At 46.6% G+C, this 23663-nt stretch overlaps 2 protein-coding genes and 1 pseudogene across 3 annotated transcripts in view; 2 read left to right on the top strand and 1 right to left on the bottom strand.

Moving 5' to 3' along the window:
* Nucleotides 1-13083, top strand: part of SLC25A43 (solute carrier family 25 member 43) — a 56087-nt gene extending 43004 nt beyond the window's left edge. Inside the window, exons 4-5 of one of the 2 annotated variants that reach the window (XM_008272927.5) lie at nt 3503-3637; nt 4334-6656. In XM_008272927.5, the coding sequence (XP_008271149.3) occupies nt 3503-3637; nt 4334-4534 (336 nt within the window). In that variant the 3' untranslated portion in view covers nt 4535-6656. Of the gene's footprint in view, nt 1-3502; nt 3638-4333; nt 6657-12747 lie in introns of those variants that run through there. The other variant, XM_089324136.1, reaches the window with a different exon arrangement.
* On the bottom strand, nt 6937-7285 carry LOC100354316 (large ribosomal subunit protein uL29 pseudogene; annotated as a pseudogene).
* A 7163-nt stretch (nt 13084-20246) lies between the features above and the next one.
* SLC25A5 (solute carrier family 25 member 5) lies at nt 20247-23045 on the top strand. The gene is made up of 4 exons (XM_002720262.6): nt 20247-20433; nt 21425-21911; nt 22122-22262; nt 22636-23045. Exons 1-4 carry the CDS (start codon nt 20323-20325, stop codon nt 22791-22793), a joined length of 897 nt encoding a protein of 298 aa, XP_002720308.1. The 5' UTR covers nt 20247-20322; the 3' UTR covers nt 22794-23045.
* Nucleotides 23046-23663: the final 618 nt, after the last annotated feature.

Below are 23663 nucleotides of genomic sequence, written 5' to 3'. Positions count from 1 at the left end.
TGAGATGGAAGGGATTTCCGTTTCCTCCTTTGCTAAGGAGGACAGGCAGGTCTCTTGGGAAAGGTGTGCAAAAGTCGTTCAAAGGTGAGGGATCCAGGGCGAGCCCGGGGAAGAAAGGACATTTGTGAAAGAATTCAAAGTTGAGGTCCCATTGTATTCTCTTTCCCCCATGAACTAGGAGGCCAGGCCACCAGCCCAGAGTGGAGGAAATGGGTGTGGGGTGTGGAAAGGTTTGGGAGAGCTGCTTTTAAGGTTTGCTGTGCAGTTTAGGGTCAGTTGAAGGATGACACAATGAAGCTTTAGCAGCACTGAGCTGCACTTTTGAAGATTCATCTTCAGTGGCTTGGAGCAGAGAGAAGTTTGGGTGTTACGTGCAGATCAGCTGAAAGATCTGGGGCAAGAATTTTGGAAGTAGGAGCAAGTGGCTGGTGCTGTGGCATAGAAAGTTAAGCTGCCTTCAGTGCCTGCATCCCATGTGGGTGCCAGTTCGAGTCCCACCTGCTTCATTTCCAATTAATCTCCTTGCTAATGCAGCGGATGATGGGAAAGCAGCAGATGATGGCCCAAGACCTTGGGCCCCTGTACCCATGTGGGAGACCCAGATGGAGCTCCTGGCTCCTGGCTTCAGCCTGACCCAGCTCCATCCAGCCTTTGCAGCCTTTCAAATAAATAAATAAATATTTAAAAAAATAAAGTAGGAGCAAAACATTACAAGGATTAAAAAAGGAAGAAAAAAGGGTAGGCATGTGGCATAGTGGTTAAGTTGTTGCTTGGAATGCTGTGTCCCATATCAGAGTACCTGGTGTGAGTCCCAGCTACTGGCAGCAAATGATGGCCCAAGTGCTTGGGCCCCTGCCACCCACATGGGAGAGGTGGATGGATTTCCAGGCTCCTGGCTTTGGTGTATTCCAACCCAGACTATTACAGGCATTTGGAACCAGCGGATGGAAGATCTCTCTGTCTCTATTTCTCTCTCTCCCTGTATCTCTGTGTTTTAAATAAAAGGAAAATAAAGAATTTTTTAAAGCTTTAAAGAAAAAAGGAAGAACATAAAGCCAGCAGGGAACTGAGATAAAGGAGTGGGAAAGTGACTGCAATTAGGAGTAGGACTAGGGAGCAACGGCACTGGAAGGATGAGGGTGCTGTGATCAGAGCGGTATAATGTAACATTTCAGAAGGGGAGCTGGCATTGTGGTACAGAAGGTTAAGGCGCCACTTGGGATGCCGACATCCCATATCAGAGTGCTGATTCGAGTCTTGGCTGCTCACCTTCTGATCCAGCTCCTTGCTGATGCACCTGGGAAAGCAACAGAAGATGGTCCAAGTACTTTCACTCCTACCACCCACTCAGGAGACCCAGATGGAGTTCCTGGTTCCTGGCTCCAGCCTGGCCCAGCACCAGCTGTTGCAGACATCTGGGGAGTGAATCAGCAGATGGTATATCTCCTTCTTTCTCTCTTTCCCTCCTTCTCTGTCACTCTGGCTTTCAAATAAATAAATAAGTAATAAATCTTTAGAAAAATGTTTCAGAAAGGACATGAAAACTAATAAGTAAGGGATTCTATCGCTGTTTGGAATGGTTTCTATGTAGTAGTAATAGTGATGCTAGCTCTTTTTTTATTTTATTTATTTATTTATTTATTTATTTATTTTTGACAGGCAGAGTTAGACAGTGAGAGAGAGAGAGAAAGGTCTTCCTTCCATTGGTTCACTCCCCAAATGGCTGCTACGGCTGGCGCGCTGTGCCGATCCAAAGCCAGGAACCAGGTGCTTCCTCCTGGTCTCCCATGGGGTGCAGGGCCCAAGCACTTGGGCCATCCTCCACTACCTTCCCGGGCCACAGCAGAGAGCTGGCCTGGAAGAGGAGCAACCGGGACAGAATCCAGTGCCCCAACCGGGACTAGAATCTGGGGTGCTGGCGCCACAGGTGGAGGATTATCCTAGTGAGCCGCAGCGCCAGCCATTGCTAGCTCTTATTTATTGAGCTTTACTATGTGTCTGACACTGCTAAGTACTTTTATGTGCATCATCTCATTTAATTCTCACAAGAGTCCCATGAAGCAGGTACTATTCCCATTTTCTAAATAAGGAAACTGAGGCTCAAGAATGTTAGGTAAGTTGCCCAAGGTCACATGGCCAGCAAGTTAGGAAGTGCGGACTACAACTCACCATGTCTGAATGCAGAGTTATGCTCATCTTACTGTTGTACTCTACTGCCTCTCCCACAGGGGACATCTTGGTTCTGTGGCCACAGAATGACAACGAAATGTTTTAGAAACAAATCAATGTTATGTGCATACCTTAAAGTAAACTCAACACCATTTCTGGGAGCCAGCTCTGAAGGGTATCTCCCTCAGAGCAAGCCAGTAGTTTCAATTTTGTATACAGATATGTTGAAAAGTCATTTAATCTGATCGTAAAATTCTTTTTCTGGGGCGGGTGTTTAGGCTAGCAGCTAAGATGCTTACTTCCCATATTTGGGTGCCTAGGAGCACCTAGGTTCAATGCCTGGCTCCAGCTCTGATTCCACCTTTCTGCTAACGCAGGCCCTGGGAGGCAACAGTGATGGCTCAGGTGGTTGGGTCTCTGTCACCCATGTGAGAGACTTTCTCTCCGTCTGATGTGTGTGTGTGTGTGTGTGTGTGTGTGTGCTTGCCTCTCAAATAATTATTAGAAATCCTTTTCTAAAGGACAAAAATGTAACATACAGAGATGGAGCATTTTGGTGATAAGCTTTTGGTTTGGTCAGGATAGATCTGGGGTCATTAGGAGGTGGAAGATGTGGCCAAAGCAGTATAAAAGGTGAGGATCACTGAAGTCAAGTTCTAGAAGCTGGGTATGGGATGGGTTATTTTTATAGATGCCAAAGTTACCTAAGATGATGGTGAGGCCAGGAGAGGGTGAGCCACCAGGTGCCAGTCTTCAGTCAGCGTGGAAGAGTGGCCAGGAGGTTAGTGGACAATAGAAGGACAAGGAGTGTGGTTCAGTGACATGAGACCCAGATGAGCACTTCCACTTGAGAGCGAAGGAGTCTGGGTCTGGGAACGGCTGCTAGAAGAGCCTTCCAGCTCTGTCACGCTGCTCTGTCCCATTTGTCCTGGGGGACAGTGAGCAGCCCCTCCTTGGGGTCTTCACAAGGGAAAGGTTGGTTAAGACAAGGAAGGAGGAGGGCACTTTAAAAAAAAACTTGACAGTATGTATGTTTGTCATTTCCAGAGGGCATAGGCTGGGAGTGAATCAAAGTATGAAAATGAGTCTGTCCCAAATGCCTGTTTCCTTCCAAGAAAAATAAACCACAAATATGTGGACAGGGGATCATGACTTTATTGCATGTTAATATTCCTCCTAAGCCCACAAACCATGAAGAACCCTGTGGCAGCCATTCTTTGCCATCATCTTAGCCGGGAGCATAGATCCAGAGCCCAGACTTGTGAGCCTGGCTACTCTAAGACTTATTTCCTGGTGTTTGAATCATCCCATCCCACCTTCTATTTCCTGCCAGGCTCGAAGCCCCTGTCTTCCCCACTGTGGAGGAGTAGATGTCCATTTCTCAGGAGCAGTGGACTGCTTCCGGCAGATAGTGAAGACTCAAGGAGTGCTGGGGCTCTGGAATGGACTGACAGCCAACTTGCTGAAGGTGAGAGGAGTGGCCAGCTCTACTGCTTCTCTGCCTCCTCCAATTACACCCTCTCCCTCCGTCACCACCCTCTACAGTTTGCATGGGAACACCGCCTCTATCACTGGTGGTAGTACAAGGCTCATGAATTCAGGCTAGCTGTGAGGCCTAAAGAGAGGGGAAGCTGTACAAATGGTAAGGTGTCTTCTTCCCATTGCAGAGGATGTGACTGTTTAGTGTAGGGGCTCCTAACATGGGGATTCACGGGCCTCCAAGGAGGATCTAACCCCCCCATCCTAAAATTATATGCAAAAATGTCTATGCATATGTATGTGTACATTATATTCCCAAAGAACTCCATGACCAAAAAAAAAAAAGCTTAAGAACTCTGGACTAACCTAGTAACCTTGCACCAGCTGGCATGTAAATGAATCCAATTAAGGCCAGCATATATCAACCTGCAGTGTTATGTGTCTGTGTTCATATTAATCCAGACCCAGCGCTTGCCCAGGACACAGCCTGCAATCACCGTCATTCCTCTCCCCCCACCTACTGTGCCAGTTTCCCTTTCACCATCTTCCCTGATTTCACAAAGAATGACTATGTTTTGTTGTCCACAGCGGTTACCTCAGTTTACCCTGATCCACCTTGACTGCAAATGCATTGGCATTTTCTTTTCTAAGGGTCTAACATGATTTTCATTTTCTGTTTTGACAGATAGTTCCATATTTTGGAGTTATGTTTAGCACCTTTGAGTTCTGCAAGAGAATCTGTCTTTACCAAAATGGTTACACTGTGTCTCCTCTGAGCTATAAATTGACCCCAGGGGTGGACCAGAGTTTGAAGCCCCAAGAATTACGAGAATTAAAGAAGTTCTTCAAAACTGGAAACCTGAAGTCAAAGAAACCAACTCTGTAAAAACGGGGTGGACCTAAAGTGCACTGACTGAAGCATGTTGCAGTCCCAGATAAATAGGCCTCTAGCTACACATGAGTGCTGGAGAGGGTGCTCCTGTCTGCTGTTCTTGGAGAGGGGACAGTCTCGCTCTAGGCCACCTCAGAGCTCCAAATTGACATCCCTGCGAACACCTGCACCATGAGGCGGCTTCCTACCACTACGGTGTCATGATGGCATCCCACCATATTTTATAACCAAAGTCTAACACACACAAAATGTGTGCTTTATACTCTGAACAAAAACATGGCACCAAAGAAAGGGCATTGCTGGAACACCTCCACATGTAGTTGAAGTGACTGAGGAGATGCCACATTGTGAGCTCAGCCACTGGGCCACTCACAGTTGAGGCAAAGCTTAGACCATCCAGCACTGGCCCAGTTGCACTGTTGACCTGAGGGGTCCCAGTACAATCGTTCGTGCATCAACTTTTACTGACCTGCAAGTGTACATGCCACCGTATAGATAAGGCCTCATCAGAAACTAAATGAAAACGTTTAACATTTTTTAAAAGATGTATTTATTTATTTGAAAGTCAGAGTTACACAGAGAAAGAGGAGAGGCAGAAAGAGAGAGAAAGAGGTCTTCCATCCGATAGTTCACTCCCCAGTTGGCTGCAACGGCCGGATCTGCACTGATCCGAAGTCAGGAGCCAGGAGCTTCTTTGGGTCTCCCACATGAGTGTAGGGTCCCAAGGACTTGGGCCATCTTCCACTGCTTTCCCAGGCCATAATAGAGAGCTGGGTCAGAAGTGGAGCAGCCAGATCTCAAACCGGCACTGTATGGGATGCTGGTGCTTCATGCCAGGGCATTAACCTGCTGTGCCACAGCGCTGGCCCCTAACATTTTTTAAGTTATCACTATCATAATAGAACCATCCTTTATTGAGGTTTAAAGCAGTATCCCGGGCTTAGAATCTGGCATTCCAGGGAGGCACTTTTTAGCATGACTGCTTAATTATACCCTCAGAGATCTCCCATACACAGTTCAGGCTGCCTGATTCCTAACTTTTTAAACTTGCTTTGCAAGCCTACCCTGACAATAAATTATTTAGTGAACTTAAGTTATCTTCACAAGATGTCCCAGTTGCCTAAAATGGATCAAGTGGAACATTTGGCACACCTACCACATAAAATGTAACTGAATAAAAACAGTTGCATCTAATTACCTATACTAGATTTTTTAAAAACCACACTCAGGATTGTTCTACCTTGGAGATTCTATGGAAAGTTTATGAATAGTGTCTGTCTAAGCATTAAAAAACACATTGAGGGTTCGGCACTGTGGCATAGCAGGTAAAGCTGCTGCCTGCAGTGTTGGCATCCCATATGGGCACTGGTTCAATTCCCAGCTGCTCCACTTCTGATCCAGCTCTCTGCTATGGCCTGGGAAAGCAGTAGAAGATGACCCAAGTCCTTGGGCCCCTGCACCCGCGTGGGAGACCCAGAAGAAGTTCCTGGCTCCTGGCTTCTGATTGGCACAGCTTTGGCCATTGCGTCCATCTGGGGAGTGAACCAGCAGCTGGAAGACCTCTCTCTTTGTCTCTGTCTCTGTCTCTCTCTTTCTCTCTGCCTCTCCTCTCTCTGTGTAACTCTGACTTTCAAATAAATAAATAAATCTTTTAAAAAAACACACATTGATTTCTGGGGGCTGGCATTGCAGCACAGTGGGTTAAGCTGCCACCTGTGACACCAGCATCCCATGAGCACCAGTTCAAGTCCTGGCCGCTCCATTTCTGATCCAGCTCCCTGCTAATGTGCCTAGGAAAGCAGCAGATGATGGCCCAAGTGTGTGGGTCCCTGACACCTGTGTGGGAGAGCCAGATGGGAGTTCTGGGCTCCTGGTTTCAGCCTAGCCCAGCCTTGGCTGTTGTGGCCATTTGGGAAGTGAACTAGTGGATGGAAGATCTTTTTCTCTCCCCCATTCTCTCTAACTCTGTCTTTCAAATAAATAAATAAATCTTTTTTTAAAAAAACACATTAATTTGTAACATTAAGTTGTTAATTCATACATACACACACTTACACACGGAGGTTTTCAGTATGTTGAAAGTATTTTTCTGATTAAATTTATACTCCAAAGAAAACTGCTGTGTTAGTCATTTATTACTAATATGAGTTCTAAAACTATGGTTAAATACACACTGCTCAGAATCTTCAACTCTCGAAACTTGCCCTTTTAAAACACCCAAATAACTCATTTTTCCCCAACTGCTATGGCAGACTGTGTTTATGGGGAATAGCAGTTAATACACACATGAAAATCTCATCTGTAGCCCAATCTGTTAGAGTTTGGATGGCAGCAAAATTTTGGGGGGTTGTGGGGGGACTGGGGAGCAGTTTTGTGTTTTATTGATGCTGCAACACTCAGGCCCTCTGCAGAGGGTACAACCACTGCTTCTTGGTCTCCAAGTTCTCTTCCTGCCTGTTGAGCCTATGGCACATGACACATATTTTCTTGGACCGCAGATCCAGGGGCATGTAATTACTGCCCGTGTAGCATTTCCTGAGGTTTTCTTTCTGAATCTGGTCAGTGACAGTGAGAACACAGACGATGGATTTGCAGATGACTCAGATCTTAGAGAGCTTTGATGCGGTGCCGCCTTGTCACTTTGGCGCCATGCAGCTGGGGCAGCTTCACCTTCAGGTCAGCCAGCTGTTTCAGCAGCCCCTCTTTCTTCTTGCCTCGAAGGTCCTGACTCTTAATCCTGGCCATGGCTGCTCAAACTGCTATGGACTGTGGCAAATTCTTTATCCAGAGTGAATAGTACACACTGGTTATGCTCTATTTAACCTGAAGCAATCAATTCTTTGAAAAGTTCTGAAAGCTGAATGAGTGTTTCACTTTATTTTTTTATTGAATCTAGAATTCTAACCTGAGATGATTTACATCATAGTAGTATGTTTTATGCATCCTACAGGTATTATGAAAGATCACTAAGCTCTTGCTAACTGTCACATGGGAATATTTTCTGAGCTACAGTTTCGATTTTTCCCCCCAATAAATTAGGTGGAAAAGAATACAAGACATCTTCAAAAAGTTCATGGAACATGTGTATTATGAAAAAGCTATGCATGGACTTTCACTATTTTTGCACCGAAATAAGCTTATCTTAATTTCGCTTTACTCAACTTTTTGTATGCCTCATTTTTCTCATTTTAGAACAACTCTTTAACACTCTAGTTCTGTTCCTAAAATGAACTTCCAGCTATTTTCACTTTCATTTTCATTTTCTTGGAGGTGTGAAGGGAATGTTCTGCCTTGCAGCTTGACGGCTGGCAGTGTGCACCCCACTGGACTAAGTACTTCCAGGAGGCTTATAAAGAAGTATGATGCAGGACTGACCCAGGAGTAACTTGTGGTCTAAGGAACAGCACATAGCTACACACATAAAATGATGACGCTTACAAAGGAAATGCAAGCCAAGGCATGATCGTGTATCAACTGCTTATAACACAGCCAAGCAGCTCAATGCATAATGAATAAATGATTAAGGGGAACATCACAGGGGAGAGGGGCCGGTAATGAGCAGGGACTTTTGGAGATAATGAGTCCTGAACACAGTGTTGAAGGAAGTGAGGGGATAGGAATTGTTCAAGCACAGGTAGGAAGGCATGGCGGGGAGGACACATGCAGTGTCACAGAGATGGGAGCAAGCAAAAGGCATTTGGGACAGAGCAAGAAGACTGGCCTCTTGCATTTATTCCGAACTGCAAGGCGCTGTGGACCCAGTGGCAAAAAGGGCAGTAAAGGTCCTTGTCGTCATAGGTTAGTAAATGCGGCAGTCAATACATGAGTAAACGAATCAATAAGTTATTTAATTACAGACCATACTATTAGGAGGAAAATCCATGGCGTGCTCTACTAGAGAATTCTTTGAGGGGGAGGGAAATGTTTTGATCAAGGAGCCAGAGAAGGCCACTCTCAGAGAGGATACCTGAGATGAGACCTGAGGAGTGACAATGAGCCAACTCTGCAAAGAAGCAGGGAGGTGAGCCCTCCTGGCAGACAGAGAACAAGTGTGAGAGTCTGGTCGTGGGGCAAGACTTGGTGGCCGTAAGGGGGATGAGTCAGCACGGGTGCAGTGAGCAAGTGAGAGAGCGGCAACAGAAGAAGTTGGATAGAGTCAGATCCCATGGGGTCACATGGGCCATAGCAAAAAGTTCAACCTGCTTTGAAATACAGCGTGGAAGTCCTGGAAGGGTTTCCAGAAGATAGGCAATACAACCTGAGTTTCTTTTTTAAAAGATCACCCTGGTTGCTGTGTGGAGAATGGGTGGGAGGGAATTCCATCTGTGAGTGGAAAGGGCAGTTAAGAGCCTATTACAGAAACCTGAGCAATAGGCAGTGGCTGGGGCTAGAACGATGACATCGAAGATGGAAAGGAAGGAAGAAATCGAACACGTATTCTGGAGTAGGACTTGGTAGGATTTGCTGAGCGATTGAATGATGTTGGAAGTACAAGGGATCAAGGATGGCACCTAGGGTTTGGACTTTTGAAGTGACAAGGTAAATGTTGTTGCCATTTGCTGATATAAGGAAGACTGAAGAGAGCTACAGTTTTGGTGGGGAAGGAATTAAAAGTTCTGTTTTGGACATGTTAAATTCAAAATACTGAGTAGACATCCACGCAGAGAAATCAAATAGACAGTTGGATAGAGCATAGGCTGCCCAAGTAACTGTCTAAGTCAGTTGTGGTGGCAGACTGTCCCCCCAAAGTTGTCCACACCCTAATTCCCAGAACCTGGGAATCTGCTACCTCCCATGACAAGAAAGCAACTTTGCAGATGGGATTATGGGTCATATTGACACGGAGATAGCAGCCTGGATTATCCAGTGGGTACAGTCTAATCACAGGAGTCCTTACTAGTGGAAGAGGAAGCAGAAAAGTGGATCAGAGAGATGTGTGCACAGAAGAGGCAGGAAAATTGACCACTACTGCTCGCTTTGAAGACAGAAGTGCCCAGGAGCCAAGGAATGCAGGCAGCCTCTAGAAACTGAGAATGACCCTCAGCTGGCAAGTGACAGGAAAATGGGGACCTCAACCCTACAAGCACAGGAACTGAATTTGGCCAAAACCTGAATAAGCAAGAAAGCAGGTTCTCCACTAGAGCCTCCAGAAAGGAACACAGATTGGCCAACACCTTGATCTTGGCCCAGGGAGCACCACATCAGACTTGTGACCTAGAGAACTATAATACAATTGGGGCCAGTGCCGTGGCACAGTAGGTTAATCCTCTGCCTGCGGTGCCGGCATCCCATAGGGGCACTGGTTCTAGTCACAGCTGCCCCTGTTCCACTCCAGCTCTCTGCTGTGGCCTGGGAAAGCAGTAGAAGATGGCCCAGGTCCTTGGGCACCTGCACCCACGTGGTAGACCCAGAAGAAGCTGCTGGCTTCAGATCGGTGCAGCTCCAGCTGTTGCAGCCATTTGGGGAGTGAACTGACGGAAGGAAGACCTCTCTCTCTCTCTCTCTCTCTCTCTCTCTCTCTTACTGTAACTCTACCTCTCAAACAAATAAATAAAATATTTTTTAAAAAAACTATAATACAATAAACATGTGATGTTTAAGCCACATGGTAACTGGGTATAGCAGCAACATGAAGCTAATGATCCAGAACATTACTGATACTTATTTCAGAATAATAGAAAAACTCTGGATCTCAGGTCAAAGCAATGGCTGGAGATCCAAACTTGGGTGTCCTAAGTAGATAGATGACATTTAAAGCAAAGAGACCACCAAAGGAGTGGATAGGAAAAATTCCTCAGGGAAGGGGAAGCAACAAGAAATGACACTGAGGAGATGGTGGCTAAAGAAGGCCTTAAGGGGCAGGAATTGTGGCATAGTAGGCTAAGCCTTTGCTTGTGACACCCACACCCTATATTGGAACACTGCTCTGCTTCTGATCCAGCTTTCTGCCAACGCACCTGTGAGGAAACAGATGACAGCTCAAGTATTGAGTTCCTGCTACCCAGGTCCTGGCTCTTGGCTTTGGCCTGGCTCACACCCATGGATGCAAGATTCATATTCTGTGTGTGTGTGTGTGTGTGTGTGTGTGTGTGTGAGACTCTTATCACTCTTCCTTCCAAATAAATAAATAAATCTTTTCCTTTAAAGGCCTCAAGGTGTGGCGGAAATGAAATTCCCATATCCTGTTATTAGGAATGTAAAAGATGAAATCACTGGGGCCACTGTGGCATAGCTGGTAAAGCTGGTGCCTGTGGCACCGGCATTCCGTATGGGCGCTGGTTCAAGTTCCGGCTGCTCCATTTCCCATCCAGCTCCCTACTAATGTGCCTGGGAAAGCAGTAGAAGATGGCCCAAGTGCTTGGGCCCCTGTACCCAGGTGGTAGATCCAGAAGAAGCTCCTAGCTCCTAGCTCCGGATTGCCCAGCTCTAGCTATTGCAGCCTTTTGGGGGTGATCCAGCAAATGGAACCTCTCTCTCTCTCCCTCTCTCTCTCTCTTTCAAATAAATCAATAAATCTTAAAAAATAAAATCACTTTGGTAAAAACATTGGCAGCTCCTCAAATGGTTCAACATAAAGTTACCATATGAACCAGCAGTTCCACTCCTAGATATATACCCGTAGAAATGAAAACATGTCTACACAAAAACTTGTATAGAAATGTTTACACATGGCTGGTGCCGCGGCTCACTAGGCTAATCCTCCGCCTTGCGGCGCCGGCACCCCGGGTTCTAGTCCCAGTCGGGGCGCCGGATTCTGTCCCGGTTGCCCCTCTTCCAGTCCAGCTCTCTGCTATGGCCCAGGAGTGCAGTGGAGGATGGCCCAAGTCCTTGGGCCCTGCACCCCATGGGAGACCAGGAGAAGCACCTGGCTCCAGGCTTCAGATCAGTACAGTGCGCTGGCCGCAGCGCGCCAGCCGCAGCAGCCATTGTGGGGTGAACCAACAGTAAAGGAAGACCTTTCTCTCTGTCTCTCTCTCTCACTGTCCACTCTGCCTGTCAAAAAAAAAAAAATGTTTACACAGTATCACTCAGAAAAGGCCAGAAGTGGAAATAACCCAACAATGCATCAGCTGATGAACAGATAAATGAAATGTAGCATATTCATGAAAAATGGAATGCCACGTAGTAATAGAAATTCACTGTTGATACACACCATGGATGAATCTGAAAATATAATATGCCAAGTGAGAGAAGCCAGACCAAAAAAGAGAGTCCATACTGTATGATTCCATTTCTACAAAATTCTAAGAGATACAAACTAATCTGTCGTGACAGAAAGCAGATCAACATCTCACAGGCTCCAAACCCAGAGGAAAGACAAAGAGGAGCAGGCACTTGGTGCAGCCGTGAAGACGCTGCTTGGGACACCCTCATGTCCTATCGGGGTGCCTGGGTCAAAGCTCTGGCTCTGCTTGTCATTTCAGCTCCCTGCTAACGTGTTACTGAGAGGCTGCAGATATTGGCCCAAGTACTTGGGTTCCTTTCACCTATTTAGGAGATCCAGATTGAATTCCAGACTCCTGGCTTCGGCCTGGCCTAGCCCTGGCTACTGCAGGCATTTGGGGAGTGAACCAGAATAGAAGACTCTCTCTCTTTTCTCTCTCCCTTTCAAATACATAAATAAATGTACACTTTAATAAAAGAAAATAAAAGTCTACCTGCCTGACTTGATTGATCTGTGCTATGTATATGTTTTGAAAAATTGCACTGTATGGCCAGCACCGTGGCTCAATAGGCTAATCCTCTGCCTTGCGGTGCTGGCACACCGGGTTCTAGTCCCGGTCGGGGCGCCGGATTCTGTCCCGGTTGCCCCTCTTCCAGGCCAACTCTCTGCTGTGGCCCAAGAGTGCAGTGGAGGATGGCCCAAGTCCTTGGGCCCTGCACCCGCATGGGAGACCAGGAGAAGCACCTGGCTCCTGGCTTCGGATCAGCACGATGTGCCGGCCGCAGCGCGCCAGCCGTGGCGGCCATTGGAGGGTGAACCAACAGCAAAAGGAAGACCTTTCTGTCTCTCTCTCACTGTCCACTCTGCCTGTCAAAAAAAGAAAAAGAAAAATTGCACTGTATCCCATAAAAGGCACAAGTATTACACGTTTACATGTAAATCAAAAAATTGAAATAAAAAAGCATAAGATATTTGTAAAAATTAGGGGTTATAAAGAGAAAATGAGAAAATCTTGGTGGTAATTGCAGCAATCATTTCACAGGTATACACAGATGAGAATCCTTTAAGAAGCTCACGGGGCTGGCGCTGTGGCAGAGCAGGTTAAGCATCGGCCTGCAGTGCCGGCATCCCATATGTGCACCGGTTCGAGTCCTGGCTGCTCCCCTTCCCATCCAGCCCCCTGCTATGGCCTAGGAAAGCAGTAGAAGATGGCCCAACTCCTTGGGCCCCTGCACCCACACGGGAGACCCTGAGGAAGCTCCCGGCTTCAGATCAGCTCAGCTCCAGCTGTTGCAGCCATCTGGGGAGTGAACCAGTGGATAGAAGACCTCTTTCTCTCTCTCTCTCCCTCTGTCTGTAACTCTGCCTCTCAAATAAATAAATCTTTAAAAAAAAACTTACTGAATTGTATGCTTTAAAATATGCAACTTTATTATATGACAATTACACCTCAATAGCACAGTTTTGAAGCAGCTACCCCGGTGCTAGAATCTATCACCTGCTTTCTAAGCCTGTCAGAAATAAAACTCTTCCAAGTATTGGGCGAGGGGGGTGGATGAGGGCTTCAAGTGCTAAGCTAAGGACTTCAGGTTTGAGTCAATAAGCAAAGAGGAGTCTTGAGCAACACAGATGATGTGATGCAAACTTGACATGAGCAAGACTATTCCAGAAGCTGAGCAGTGAGACTAGGCACAAGAAGACTGACCCACAAATAATGAGTATTTTTTCCTAGTAATTATACTGCAAACACAACTATGCCGTTACAGTCTGCCATACTGGAAATGTAAACCAGGCCAAAACTTACAGTGCTTTTTCTGGATGAGACTCAAATTCTGCTCATGAAGTCTCTAATATGGTTACCAAATTACAGGCAGGGGCCTTACATGGGATGGAGAACAGGCCTAGCCTCAGATTTAAACAGCATTGGAGTGAACTGTTCATTAAAATTCAGAGTTTGGGGCCAGCGCTGTAGCGTAGCGGGTTAAGCAGCCGCCTGCAGCACTGGTGTCCCATATGGGTGCCAGCTCCAGTCCAGGCTGCTCCACTTCTGGTCTGGCTCCCTGCTAATGTGCCTGGGAGGGCAGAAGAGAATGGTCCAAGTGTTTAGGCCCCTGCACCTGCGTGGGAGACCTGAAGGAAGCTCCTGGCTCCTGGCTTCAGATCGGCCTAGCTCCAGCAGTTGTGGCCATTTGGGGAATGAACCAGCAAATGTGTCTCTCCCTCTCTAACTCTGCCTTTCAAATAAATAAATAAAATTCAGAGTTAGTCAACCTAAGTTAGTTTTGTAAATATTCATAAAACATAGCATTACTGAAGGCACACTACATACCAGACTCTGTTCCTGTATACATCATCTCATCCACTTGTCCCTGCGGTGCTTTGATGTATAGGCACTACTATCATGTGCAGTTTACACCTGAAGCAAATGAAGGTTGCAGAGGTTATGCAACTTACTCAAAGCCTGACAGCTGGCAAGCGACAGAGCCAGGATTTGAACTCAAGCAGTCTGGCTCCAGAACTCACCTTCTTAACCACTGGACTAAATTACCTCTTCTTCCTACTTTGCCCCTAGATGCTCAAATCCATTCAACTCTATAGATAACAAAAGTATAGAGCTGTGAATTCTTAGAATTGGAAGGGGTGTAGAACTCTCTTCCCAATCAATGCAGAACTCTCCTCTAAGTGTCCCCGACAAATGGCTATTTTGCCTAAACCTTTAGGACTTATAGTAACAAGCCATTAACTACATCCTACAGCATCCCATTCCACCTTTCTGTAACTCATATTTTAGAAAGTAATTTCTTGCTGAGCTGGTCTATGGTGTTAATTCCATATATAATGTCTAATTCTCTTCTACCTGACATGCCTTCAGTTATAAAGACAATTGTCCTGTCTCTCTTTCATCCAAAGCTCTTTCCAAATTACATCTTTCTCATTTATTCAGCCATTTCTCATATGACATAATGTACTCTCTGATCACTTTCCTGATTGCCTCCTTTGACAGTTTGTTACTGTCCTCTTAAACATGGTATTCAGAATTGCGTATAAAATCTATGGGCTAATCCCTAGAAATCCAAACGGGAAGGAAGGTCTCCCTCATCTTTTTACTATCATTCTCTTAACGCAATTCAAGATTTCTTAGCATTTTTTTGGCATTGCCAACTCAATCAGCTAAGACTGCCAGTTCTTTTCACACACGCTACCATTAAGCTCTATCTCCCCATCCTTAAAAATCTTGCACTGAATACAGCATTAGAACTCTTTATTGTGGTCATTCCCATTGTAAAAGCCTGGGTTTATTCTGGACTTTGGCCCTTATGACTCAGTTCCTTCAGGTTCAGATACTCTTTAGTCTTTGAACTGGGAAGCCTGGCCATCCTTCTGTCATCTCTACATGCAGGAGTACTTTCAAAATCTGAGCTCACCCAAGAAGAATCTATAAGGACATTATAGCTTAATAGATCTCTAGGCATTTAACTTCTCATTGGAATTTTCCCAAATTGTACAGTTCTGGATTTTCTTTGTGAATCCTATTCCTTCTGGAGCCATCTTTCTATTTTGGTATTTGGTCAGATCACACTTATATTTTCTCTGATCCTTTTTAAAAAAAATATTTATTTAATTTATCTGAAAGACAGAGTTACAGAGAGAGGTAGAGACACACAGAGAGGTCTTCCACCCGCTGGTTCACTCCCTAAATGGCTGCAATGGCAGGAGCTAAGCCAATCTGAAGCCAGGAGCCAGGAGCTTCTTCCAAGTCTCCCACATGGTGCAGGGGCCCAAGGACTTAAGCCATCCTCCACTGCTTTCCCAGGCGCATTACCAGGGAGCTGGATTGGAAGTGGAGCAGCCGGGACTCGAACTGGAGCCCATGTGGGATGCCTCACTGCAGTGCAGGCCCCTCCCTAAGGTTCTTGTTCCTTTCATTTCACTACCTAGATTCCTCATTTGTTGTCAGGATTAAGCCCAGCTTAGCAATTTACCTCATCGCTTCTTCACTCTTAGGAGAACTTCAGTTATCAGCAGGAGAGCAAGAATTTATCCGAGGCATTGCTACCAGAATAGTGAAACTTCCGGCAGACATTCAGATGACCTAGGTTCTGATCACCATTTTTTGACTATGTGACAGTTTTAAGAAGTACTTATTACTCATACCTTTTATCTTTCTCAGAAGTCTCTCATTTACTTCCACAACTACAATCACTTTCATTTCTCCCTTATATTCTAGCTGAATACTTTTCACCTTCTAATGAATTACTAGTTATACTTTCTTGCAGTGAGTATACTACTGCGCTCGCTCCTCTTCCCCTATGCCTATGTGGTATCTGTGTGAACAAAGTTTACTCTTTGTTTTCCAGAGGCCAGCCACAAGTCCCATCCTACCAAGTGTGAATGATATCCATACAATTGCATTTACCCGCTTGTAGGAAAATTTTACATTCACTTTGTTATCTCTATTTGGGGTGTTGCTACATAGATACCTGAAGTTTTAATTATAATTTCTGACTCTCTTCCTTGTTTTTTCTCGAGAATTAATAGGTACTGCCTTAGCTTTAGTTCTTCTTTCTTTATTATACTTTTATTCTACAAAGCTCCCAGAAACACAATAGTTACTAACCCAGATATTCTACTATGTCTCACTGCAGGGATTAGCTTTTAACCAGTGGATTAGCCACATATCACTATCAACATAATCATTATTAGTATTAATATTATTCTCGGGCCAGTGCTGTGGCATAGTAGGTTAAGCCTCTGCCTGCAGGGCCGACATCCCATATGGGCACAGGTTCGTATCCCTGCTGCTCCTCTTCTGATCCAGCTGTCTGCTTATGGTCTGGGAAAGGAGTAGAAGATGGCCCAAGTGGTCCCTGCACCCACTCCTGGCTCCTAACTTCAGATCAGCCCAGCTCCAACTGTTGCGGCCATTTGGGGGAGTGAACCAGCGGATGAAAGACTTCTCTCTCAGTCTCTCTCTCTCTGTCTGTCTGTGACTCTTCCTCGCAAGTAAATAAGTCTTTTTTTTTCAAGATTTTTATTTATTTATTTGACAGGTAGAATTACAGATAGTGAGAGAGAGACCGAGAGAAAGGTCTTCCTTCTGTTGGTTCACTCCTCAGATGGCCACAATGGCCAGAGCTATGCTGATCCAAAGCCAGGAGCCAGGTGCTTCCTCCTAGTCTCTCATGTGGGTGCAGGGTCCAAGCACTTATGCCATCCTCCACCACCTTCCCGGGCCACAGCAGAGAGCTGGACTGGAAGAGGAGCAACCGGGACAGAATCCAGCACCCCAACTGGGACTAGAACCCGGGGTGCTGGCGCCACAGGCGGAGGATTAGCCAAGTGAGCCACAGTGCCGGCCGGCTAATGTCCTTTTTCTGATCCAGGATCCAACCCAGGATCATACATTGCATTAAGTGATCAAGTCTCCCTAGTCTCCATTAGTCTGTGACAGTTCCTCGGTCTTTGTCTTTCATGACCTTGACACTTTGGAGAACATCTGATTCCTTGAAATATACTGGCACTAGACAACCATGGGTGGTATGTGTTGTGGCTTTCGATGCTGATGCTGGCATTCCATATAGGAGTGCTGGTTCAAGTCCCACTTCCACACACCTGGTCCGGCTTGCTGCTAATGCACCTGGGAGACAGCAGTTGATGACTCAAGTCCTTGGGCCCCTATCACCCTGTCAGGAGGCCCAGATGGAGTTCCTGGCTCCTGGCTTCAGCCTGACCTAGCCCAGGCTGTTGCAGACATTTGGGGAGTGAGCCAGGGGATGAAGATCTTTCTCCCCTGCCACACACACACTTTGCCTTTCAAATAAATAAATAACTTTTTAAAATAGGCAACTAGGGGAGCCCCAGTTAATGGTGGATTTAGTAAAATACCACGTCATACCAGGAAGTTGCTTTTAAATGACCCATCTTGTATTTCATCTTCAATAAAACTATTCTTAATCACCCAAAGACTGAGAAGGGACAAATTCTGTGAAATTATTTGATCATTCATTTTGTGTAAATAAACCTAACAAAATAGTAAACCTGGAATTGGTTGAAATGGCAAAAGAGTTCTGGAATAGAATACAGTTAGCATCATGCTCACAGGAAGTAACAGATGTGGCCAATGAAAGGTCACATGTGAAAAAAGGTTACCTGAGAGGCTGGTGCTGTGGCATAGCAGGTAAAGCCACCGCCGGCAGTGCCAGCATCCCATATGGGTGCCGGTCCTGGCTGTTCCACTTCCAATCCAGCTCTCTGTTGTGGCCTGGGAAAGCAGTAGAAGATGGCCCAAGTCCTTGGGCCCCTGCACCTGCGTGGGAGACCAAGAAGAAGCTCCTGGCTTCTGGCTTCTGGCTTCAGATGGGTGCAGCTCCAGCCATTGCAGCTATTCGGGAAATGAAGGAGCGAATGGAAGATACCTCTCTCTCTCTCTCTCTCTCTCTCTCTGCCTCTGCCTCTCTGTAAATCTGCCTTATAAATAAATAAATCTTTAAAAAAAAAAAAAGAAAAATGTTACCTGAGTATCTGAGGAGTAATTAACATTTGAATAAAGTCCATTATTGAAATGTCAAGAATTCAAACTAGAAGGGCTCATGAATTTTATTTTGAAGTGTATCATAAAAACTACCTCCTTACAGTGGCCAGCATTGTGGCACAGAGGGTTAAGCCCTTGTATCAAATGTCAGTTCAAGTCCCAGCTGTTCCACTATTTAAAAAAAAAAAAAGATTTATTTATTTCAAAGTCAGAGTTATAGAAAGATGGAGAGAGAGATCTTCCATCCACTTGGCTGCAATGGCCAAGACTGGGCCAGGCCAAAGCCAGGAGCCAGGAGCTTCTTCTAGGTCTCCCATGTGGGCAGCAGGGTCCCAAGCACTTGGGCCATCTTCTGCTGCTTTTCCCAGGCCATTAGCAAGGGCTGCTCCAGTTCTGATCCAGCTCTCTGCTAATGTGCCTGGGAAAGCAATAGAAGATGACCCAAATGCTTGGGCCCCTGCCACCCATGTGGGAGACCCAAATGAAACTCCTGGCTTCAGCCTGGCTCAGCTCTGGCTATTGTGGCCATCTGGGGCGTGAACCAGCAGATAAAAGATGTCTTTCTGTTAGTTAGCCTTTCAAATAAATAAAATAAAACTTAAAAAAAAAGTCTCTATAGAATTTTTCTTTGGCTATTGTTTCTCTCACCATATCACTTTCAGAGGATACACTGCATCATTTCTCTGAAACAATATAGCAAGGTCATTTCTGCAACTAGCTACAAAGCTATTATAATCACCTCAAGAGAAACATTGCAGCTTTTTTTTTTAACCCTAGAATTGGACCCTTTAACAGGCAGATCTGGAGAAGGAGAGAGAGGGCAGGCGAGTGAGGAAATGTGCCCCCTCTGCCTTCAGTGTGCAACGGCCTCAATTATTCTGGGCACCTAAGTTTCAGCGGCAGTTCCAGTTTTCAACGGTTATAAACAGGTTCCGAACCGGAGGGAGTGTGCTCAAGCTAACAGTAGGATTTTACCGACTTGTGTGGCAAACGCTTAGGGGTGGAGGGTGGAGGGTGGGGGTAGGGGGACCAACAAGCTCCGGAAGCACTCCTCCATTGATACAAGGGCTGTGGATCTAATTCTATTGATTCCTCTAAACATTCTGGAATTCAGAAATCTCCGGTCAGGAAGCCAGCCATCAACCTTGCTTTTAACCTTGTTAAGTTTCTTAACCCTCAGGGTACAACTTTTTTGTATCTGGCTTCAGGGTAAAATCACTTCCTCGCTCCAAGCTCAGTCATTTGGATTCTCCTAGGCCAATTCCTGGGAAGATCTTTGTTAAGCTTCATTTGCAAATGAGGGCCTCAGGCACCCAGACGGCGTCCCAGCTCTGCTGCTCCCCCAAGTTGCTCTTGCTTTCACAGGTGAAGCTCAAGGGCAGTGCTGGGTCTAGGGTGAGAAGAGGGAGGCACTTGCCTTGCTTTAGGAACAACTCAGTAATTAAAATAACCGTAATGTAGCATTTTTAAAAATCAAAAGTAACACAGAAATTTATGATGAACAAATGATGGAAATTTAAAATTTCCACTTGCCCCCCATGCTTCATCCTAATCCTAATTAAACTTTATTTACAAAAACAGGCCATAGTTTGCTCGTTGGAATTTTTTAAATATTGCAATTAAATATTCTCTTAATTACTAAGTTTTGGCGTCCCCTTAACTACTGCCTCACCCCTAGGCCTGGTCCTGCTCCAGCAGGTTTTGTCCAGGCCCACCCATGACCTCGTCCTTCCTCCCCATCCCAAGGCCTCCCTCAGGACCAGCGTGCATCTCCTGGGTATACTGTAGGGGTCCCCTTCCTCCAGCCAGGTCAGACGCCTCGGGAGAGCCGGGGCTGTACGCAGGGTGGCCTCTGGCCCGACCTAGCAGCTCCTCCCCTAGCGCACGGAGCCAATCAGCGGCTCTGCTTCTTTGCGCGCTGCACTCTGTGCCCGCCCCGGTCCGCCCCCGACGCCTGCAGCTCCGGCTCTGCCTCCCCCTATATAAATCGGCCATTTGCTTTGCTCCGCCCCAGAGTCCCGGAGTCAAAGCCGGTTCCCAGCCCAGTCCTGTCCCGCAGTCGCCTGGCTCCTCTTTCCTTCCAACATGACAGATGCCGCTGTGTCCTTCGCCAAGGACTTTCTGGCAGGTGGAGTGGCTGCGGCCATCTCCAAGACCGCGGTAGCGCCCATCGAGAGGGTCAAGCTGCTGCTGCAGGTACGTCCTGGGGCCGAGGTCCCCAACCAGGAAGTGGGGGGAGGGGGTCGCACAGAAAAGGGTAGAGGGGAGCTAACTCTGTAGACATGCTCAGGGAAGTGGCAAGGTGAGGCAGGGATGGCTGCAAAGTCAGAACAAAAGGCAAACTTGGGGAGATGCCTTTCGTGACCCGAAGTTATGAGTCTAGGAAGGGATCGGGGGCAGAGGGAAGTGGGGAAGACGAGGGCCTCGGCGTGCGTGAGGCAGCGAAGGCGATTGGGGCAGTCTGGGACAGACTGTAACCCCGGGCCTTGGGGTCAAGGGCGAAGCCTGAAAGCCAGCGCTAGGAAGAGACATCTGTCCTTGCCGAAGACCTCAAGGTCGCGGCAAGGAGAGAACAGCTTTGGGTAGGCCACGCGGACCGGTCCATCGGCGGCCTAGTCGCCGGCCGCGCTCAAACCTCACCCGGCCGGAAGCCGGCGCCGGGAAGCGCGTGTGCCTTCTACGTCCGCCCCCGCGCAGCCGCTGCCGCTTCCCCTCGGCCAGCCTTCCTGCGCGGCGCGCTCTTCCGCCTGGCTCTAGAGGGCGCGCGCGGGCGAGCAGAGGGATGATGGCGGCCGGGTCACCTCTAGGAGAAGGGGAGGGGCGGAGCGCGAGGGAAGCGGCTCAGGAGACCTGAGGCGTTGGCCGCGGTCACCAAGGTGACTGCGCCCTACATGGGACCCGCCTTAGCGCCTCTGAACCTGCGACTGAGGTAATGACCTTCCCTCCAGGTCTAAAGGTCAGCCGGTCCGCCTGAAGGTGACCCATCCCCACCAAAGCTGTGGAGGCTTAATGCTTTAGATGGTGCAGATCCCATGTGACAGTGTTAGAGAGAGGCGAGTCCAGCCTGTGTGATGTTGGAGACAGAGGAGGGACCCTTATAAAACACACTAATTGAGATGATAAACGTATGCTCTTTTTATCCTCCATGTTTTAACTATCCCCGGTTCACCCTCTTCTTGTCCATCAGGTGCAGCATGCCAGCAAGCAAATCACTGCCGATAAGCAATACAAGGGCATTATAGACTGCGTGGTTCGTATCCCCAAGGAGCAGGGAGTCCTGTCCTTCTGGCGTGGTAACCTGGCCAATGTCATCAGATACTTCCCCACCCAGGCTCTCAACTTTGCCTTCAAAGATAAATACAAGCAGATCTTTCTGGGTGGCGTGGACAAGAGGACCCAGTTTTGGCGCTACTTTGCAGGAAATCTGGCATCAGGTGGTGCTGCTGGAGCCACATCCTTGTGTTTCGTGTACCCTCTTGATTTTGCCCGTACCCGTCTAGCAGCTGACGTGGGCAAAGCTGGAGCTGAAAGGGAATTCAGAGGCCTCGGCGACTGCCTGGTTAAGATCTACAAATCTGATGGGATTAGGGGCCTGTACCAAGGCTTTAATGTGTCTGTACAGGGCATTATCATCTACCGGGCTGCCTACTTCGGTATCTATGACACCGCAAAAGGTGAGTTTACTGTGTGCTTTAAAGATGTTTCTGGTGAGACAATTTTTAAAAGATCATTGAGTCAATTGAGTATTTCAGGAGCCAGAGATTTGTGTTTTAATTGCTGAAAGAAGTCAAGGTCATCTGATAACAGCCCTCGTGTTCAGGGACTGGAAAACAACAGGTCCATAAAGCTGCTGTCCAATAAAAGTGTCTCTTTTTCTTTCCCAGGAATGCTTCCAGATCCCAAGAACACACACATCTTCATCAGCTGGATGATTGCGCAGTCTGTCACTGCTGTTGCTGGGTTGACTTCCTATCCATTTGACACTGTTCGTCGGCGCATGATGATGCAGTCGGGGCGTAAAGGAAGTAAGTCCCACTTGGGCAGGAGAGAAAGTCACAGGAGTGGGTGGGGCAAGCTGTGGCCACAAACTAGCGCTGCCTGCTTCTAAAAATGGCAGTCTGCTCAGGTAGCCATGTGGCTGATAGCATCTGTGTCTCCTACACAGTTGCCTCTGAGCAGGCCCTTCCCATGCCTATGAATGAGGGTGCTTAAATGGTATTAGAGGTTAAGACCAATATGGGAACTCTGCATTGATGTTTTCAGCATTGCCCATGCAGATATGTGTCAATGTTGAATTTGAAACCAACATCTGTTCTTGGAGGCGGGGCTCTTGTATTATTTAGTCTAGGGACTCTGGGCTGCCTTCAGTCACCAACTCCATGTCTTTATTCTTTGCAGCTGATATCATGTACACAGGCACACTTGACTGCTGGAGGAAGATTGCTCGTGATGAAGGAGGCAAAGCGTTTTTCAAGGGTGCATGGTCCAACGTCCTCAGAGGCATGGGTGGTGCTTTTGTGCTTGTCTTGTATGATGAAATCAAGAAGTTCACATAAGTTATTCCCTAGGTTTGTTCCCCTGTAAACAGGCATGTTGTATTATAATCTTGAGCATTCTCGACAGGCTCTTGTCTGTCTTATCAAAAGCAACTATGTGCTGGTTGAAAATGGGAAGCAATAATATTCTTCTGACCAGTTTTCTCTTAAAGCCATTTCCATGATGATGATGATGATGGGACTCAATTACATTTTTTTATTTCAGTCACTCCTGATAAATAATTTGAAGAAATAAAAATATACACAATACAATTGTGTTTGCTTGTTTATTTTCATATAAAAATATTTTACATTTGAGTAAATGCTATGGGAATTCCTGAAATGATAATGAATAGCTTGCTTGTATGACCCATAAACACTCAATAAAAAACAGGAAAATGAAACTTGGGCCCAATATACCCCAAAATCATGAACTATTAAAGGTTTATTTGAAAGGTAGAGTTAGATCTTACATCACTTGTTTAGACCCAAATGGCCACAACACTTCATGTGTGCCAGACTGAAGCCAGCATGCCTGGGCTGCTTCCAGGTATCCCAAGTGGGTGAAGGGGCCCAAGCACTTGGGCCATCTTCTGCTCTCGCAGGTGCATTAGGGAACTGGGTCAGGAGAGGAGCAGCTGGGACAAACCAGTACTCAAATAGGGTGCCAGTGACTGCTTTACCCAGTATGCCACAGTGCTTGCCCCCAAAATCGAACTGTTTCCTATAGATTGTCATAGCCCATTGAGTTTTCTCTAAAAAGTACCATGTATCCACCTTTCCAGTTTCAGGAGCTATTGATCAAGAATGGTCAGTTTCAGGAGCTATTGATCAAGAATGGTAACCTGAGTTGATCTGTTTAAAGTGATTAGGTTTGTTTGGTGAATATTG

This window comes from Oryctolagus cuniculus, chromosome X (genome assembly GCF_051225735.1).
Source record: "Oryctolagus cuniculus isolate XC-2025 breed Fujian yellow rabbit chromosome X, ASM5122573v1, whole genome shotgun sequence".
In the NCBI taxonomy this organism is placed as follows: Eukaryota; Metazoa; Chordata; class Mammalia; order Lagomorpha; family Leporidae; genus Oryctolagus; species Oryctolagus cuniculus.
This window is presented reverse-complemented; position numbering and strand designations above follow the sequence as displayed.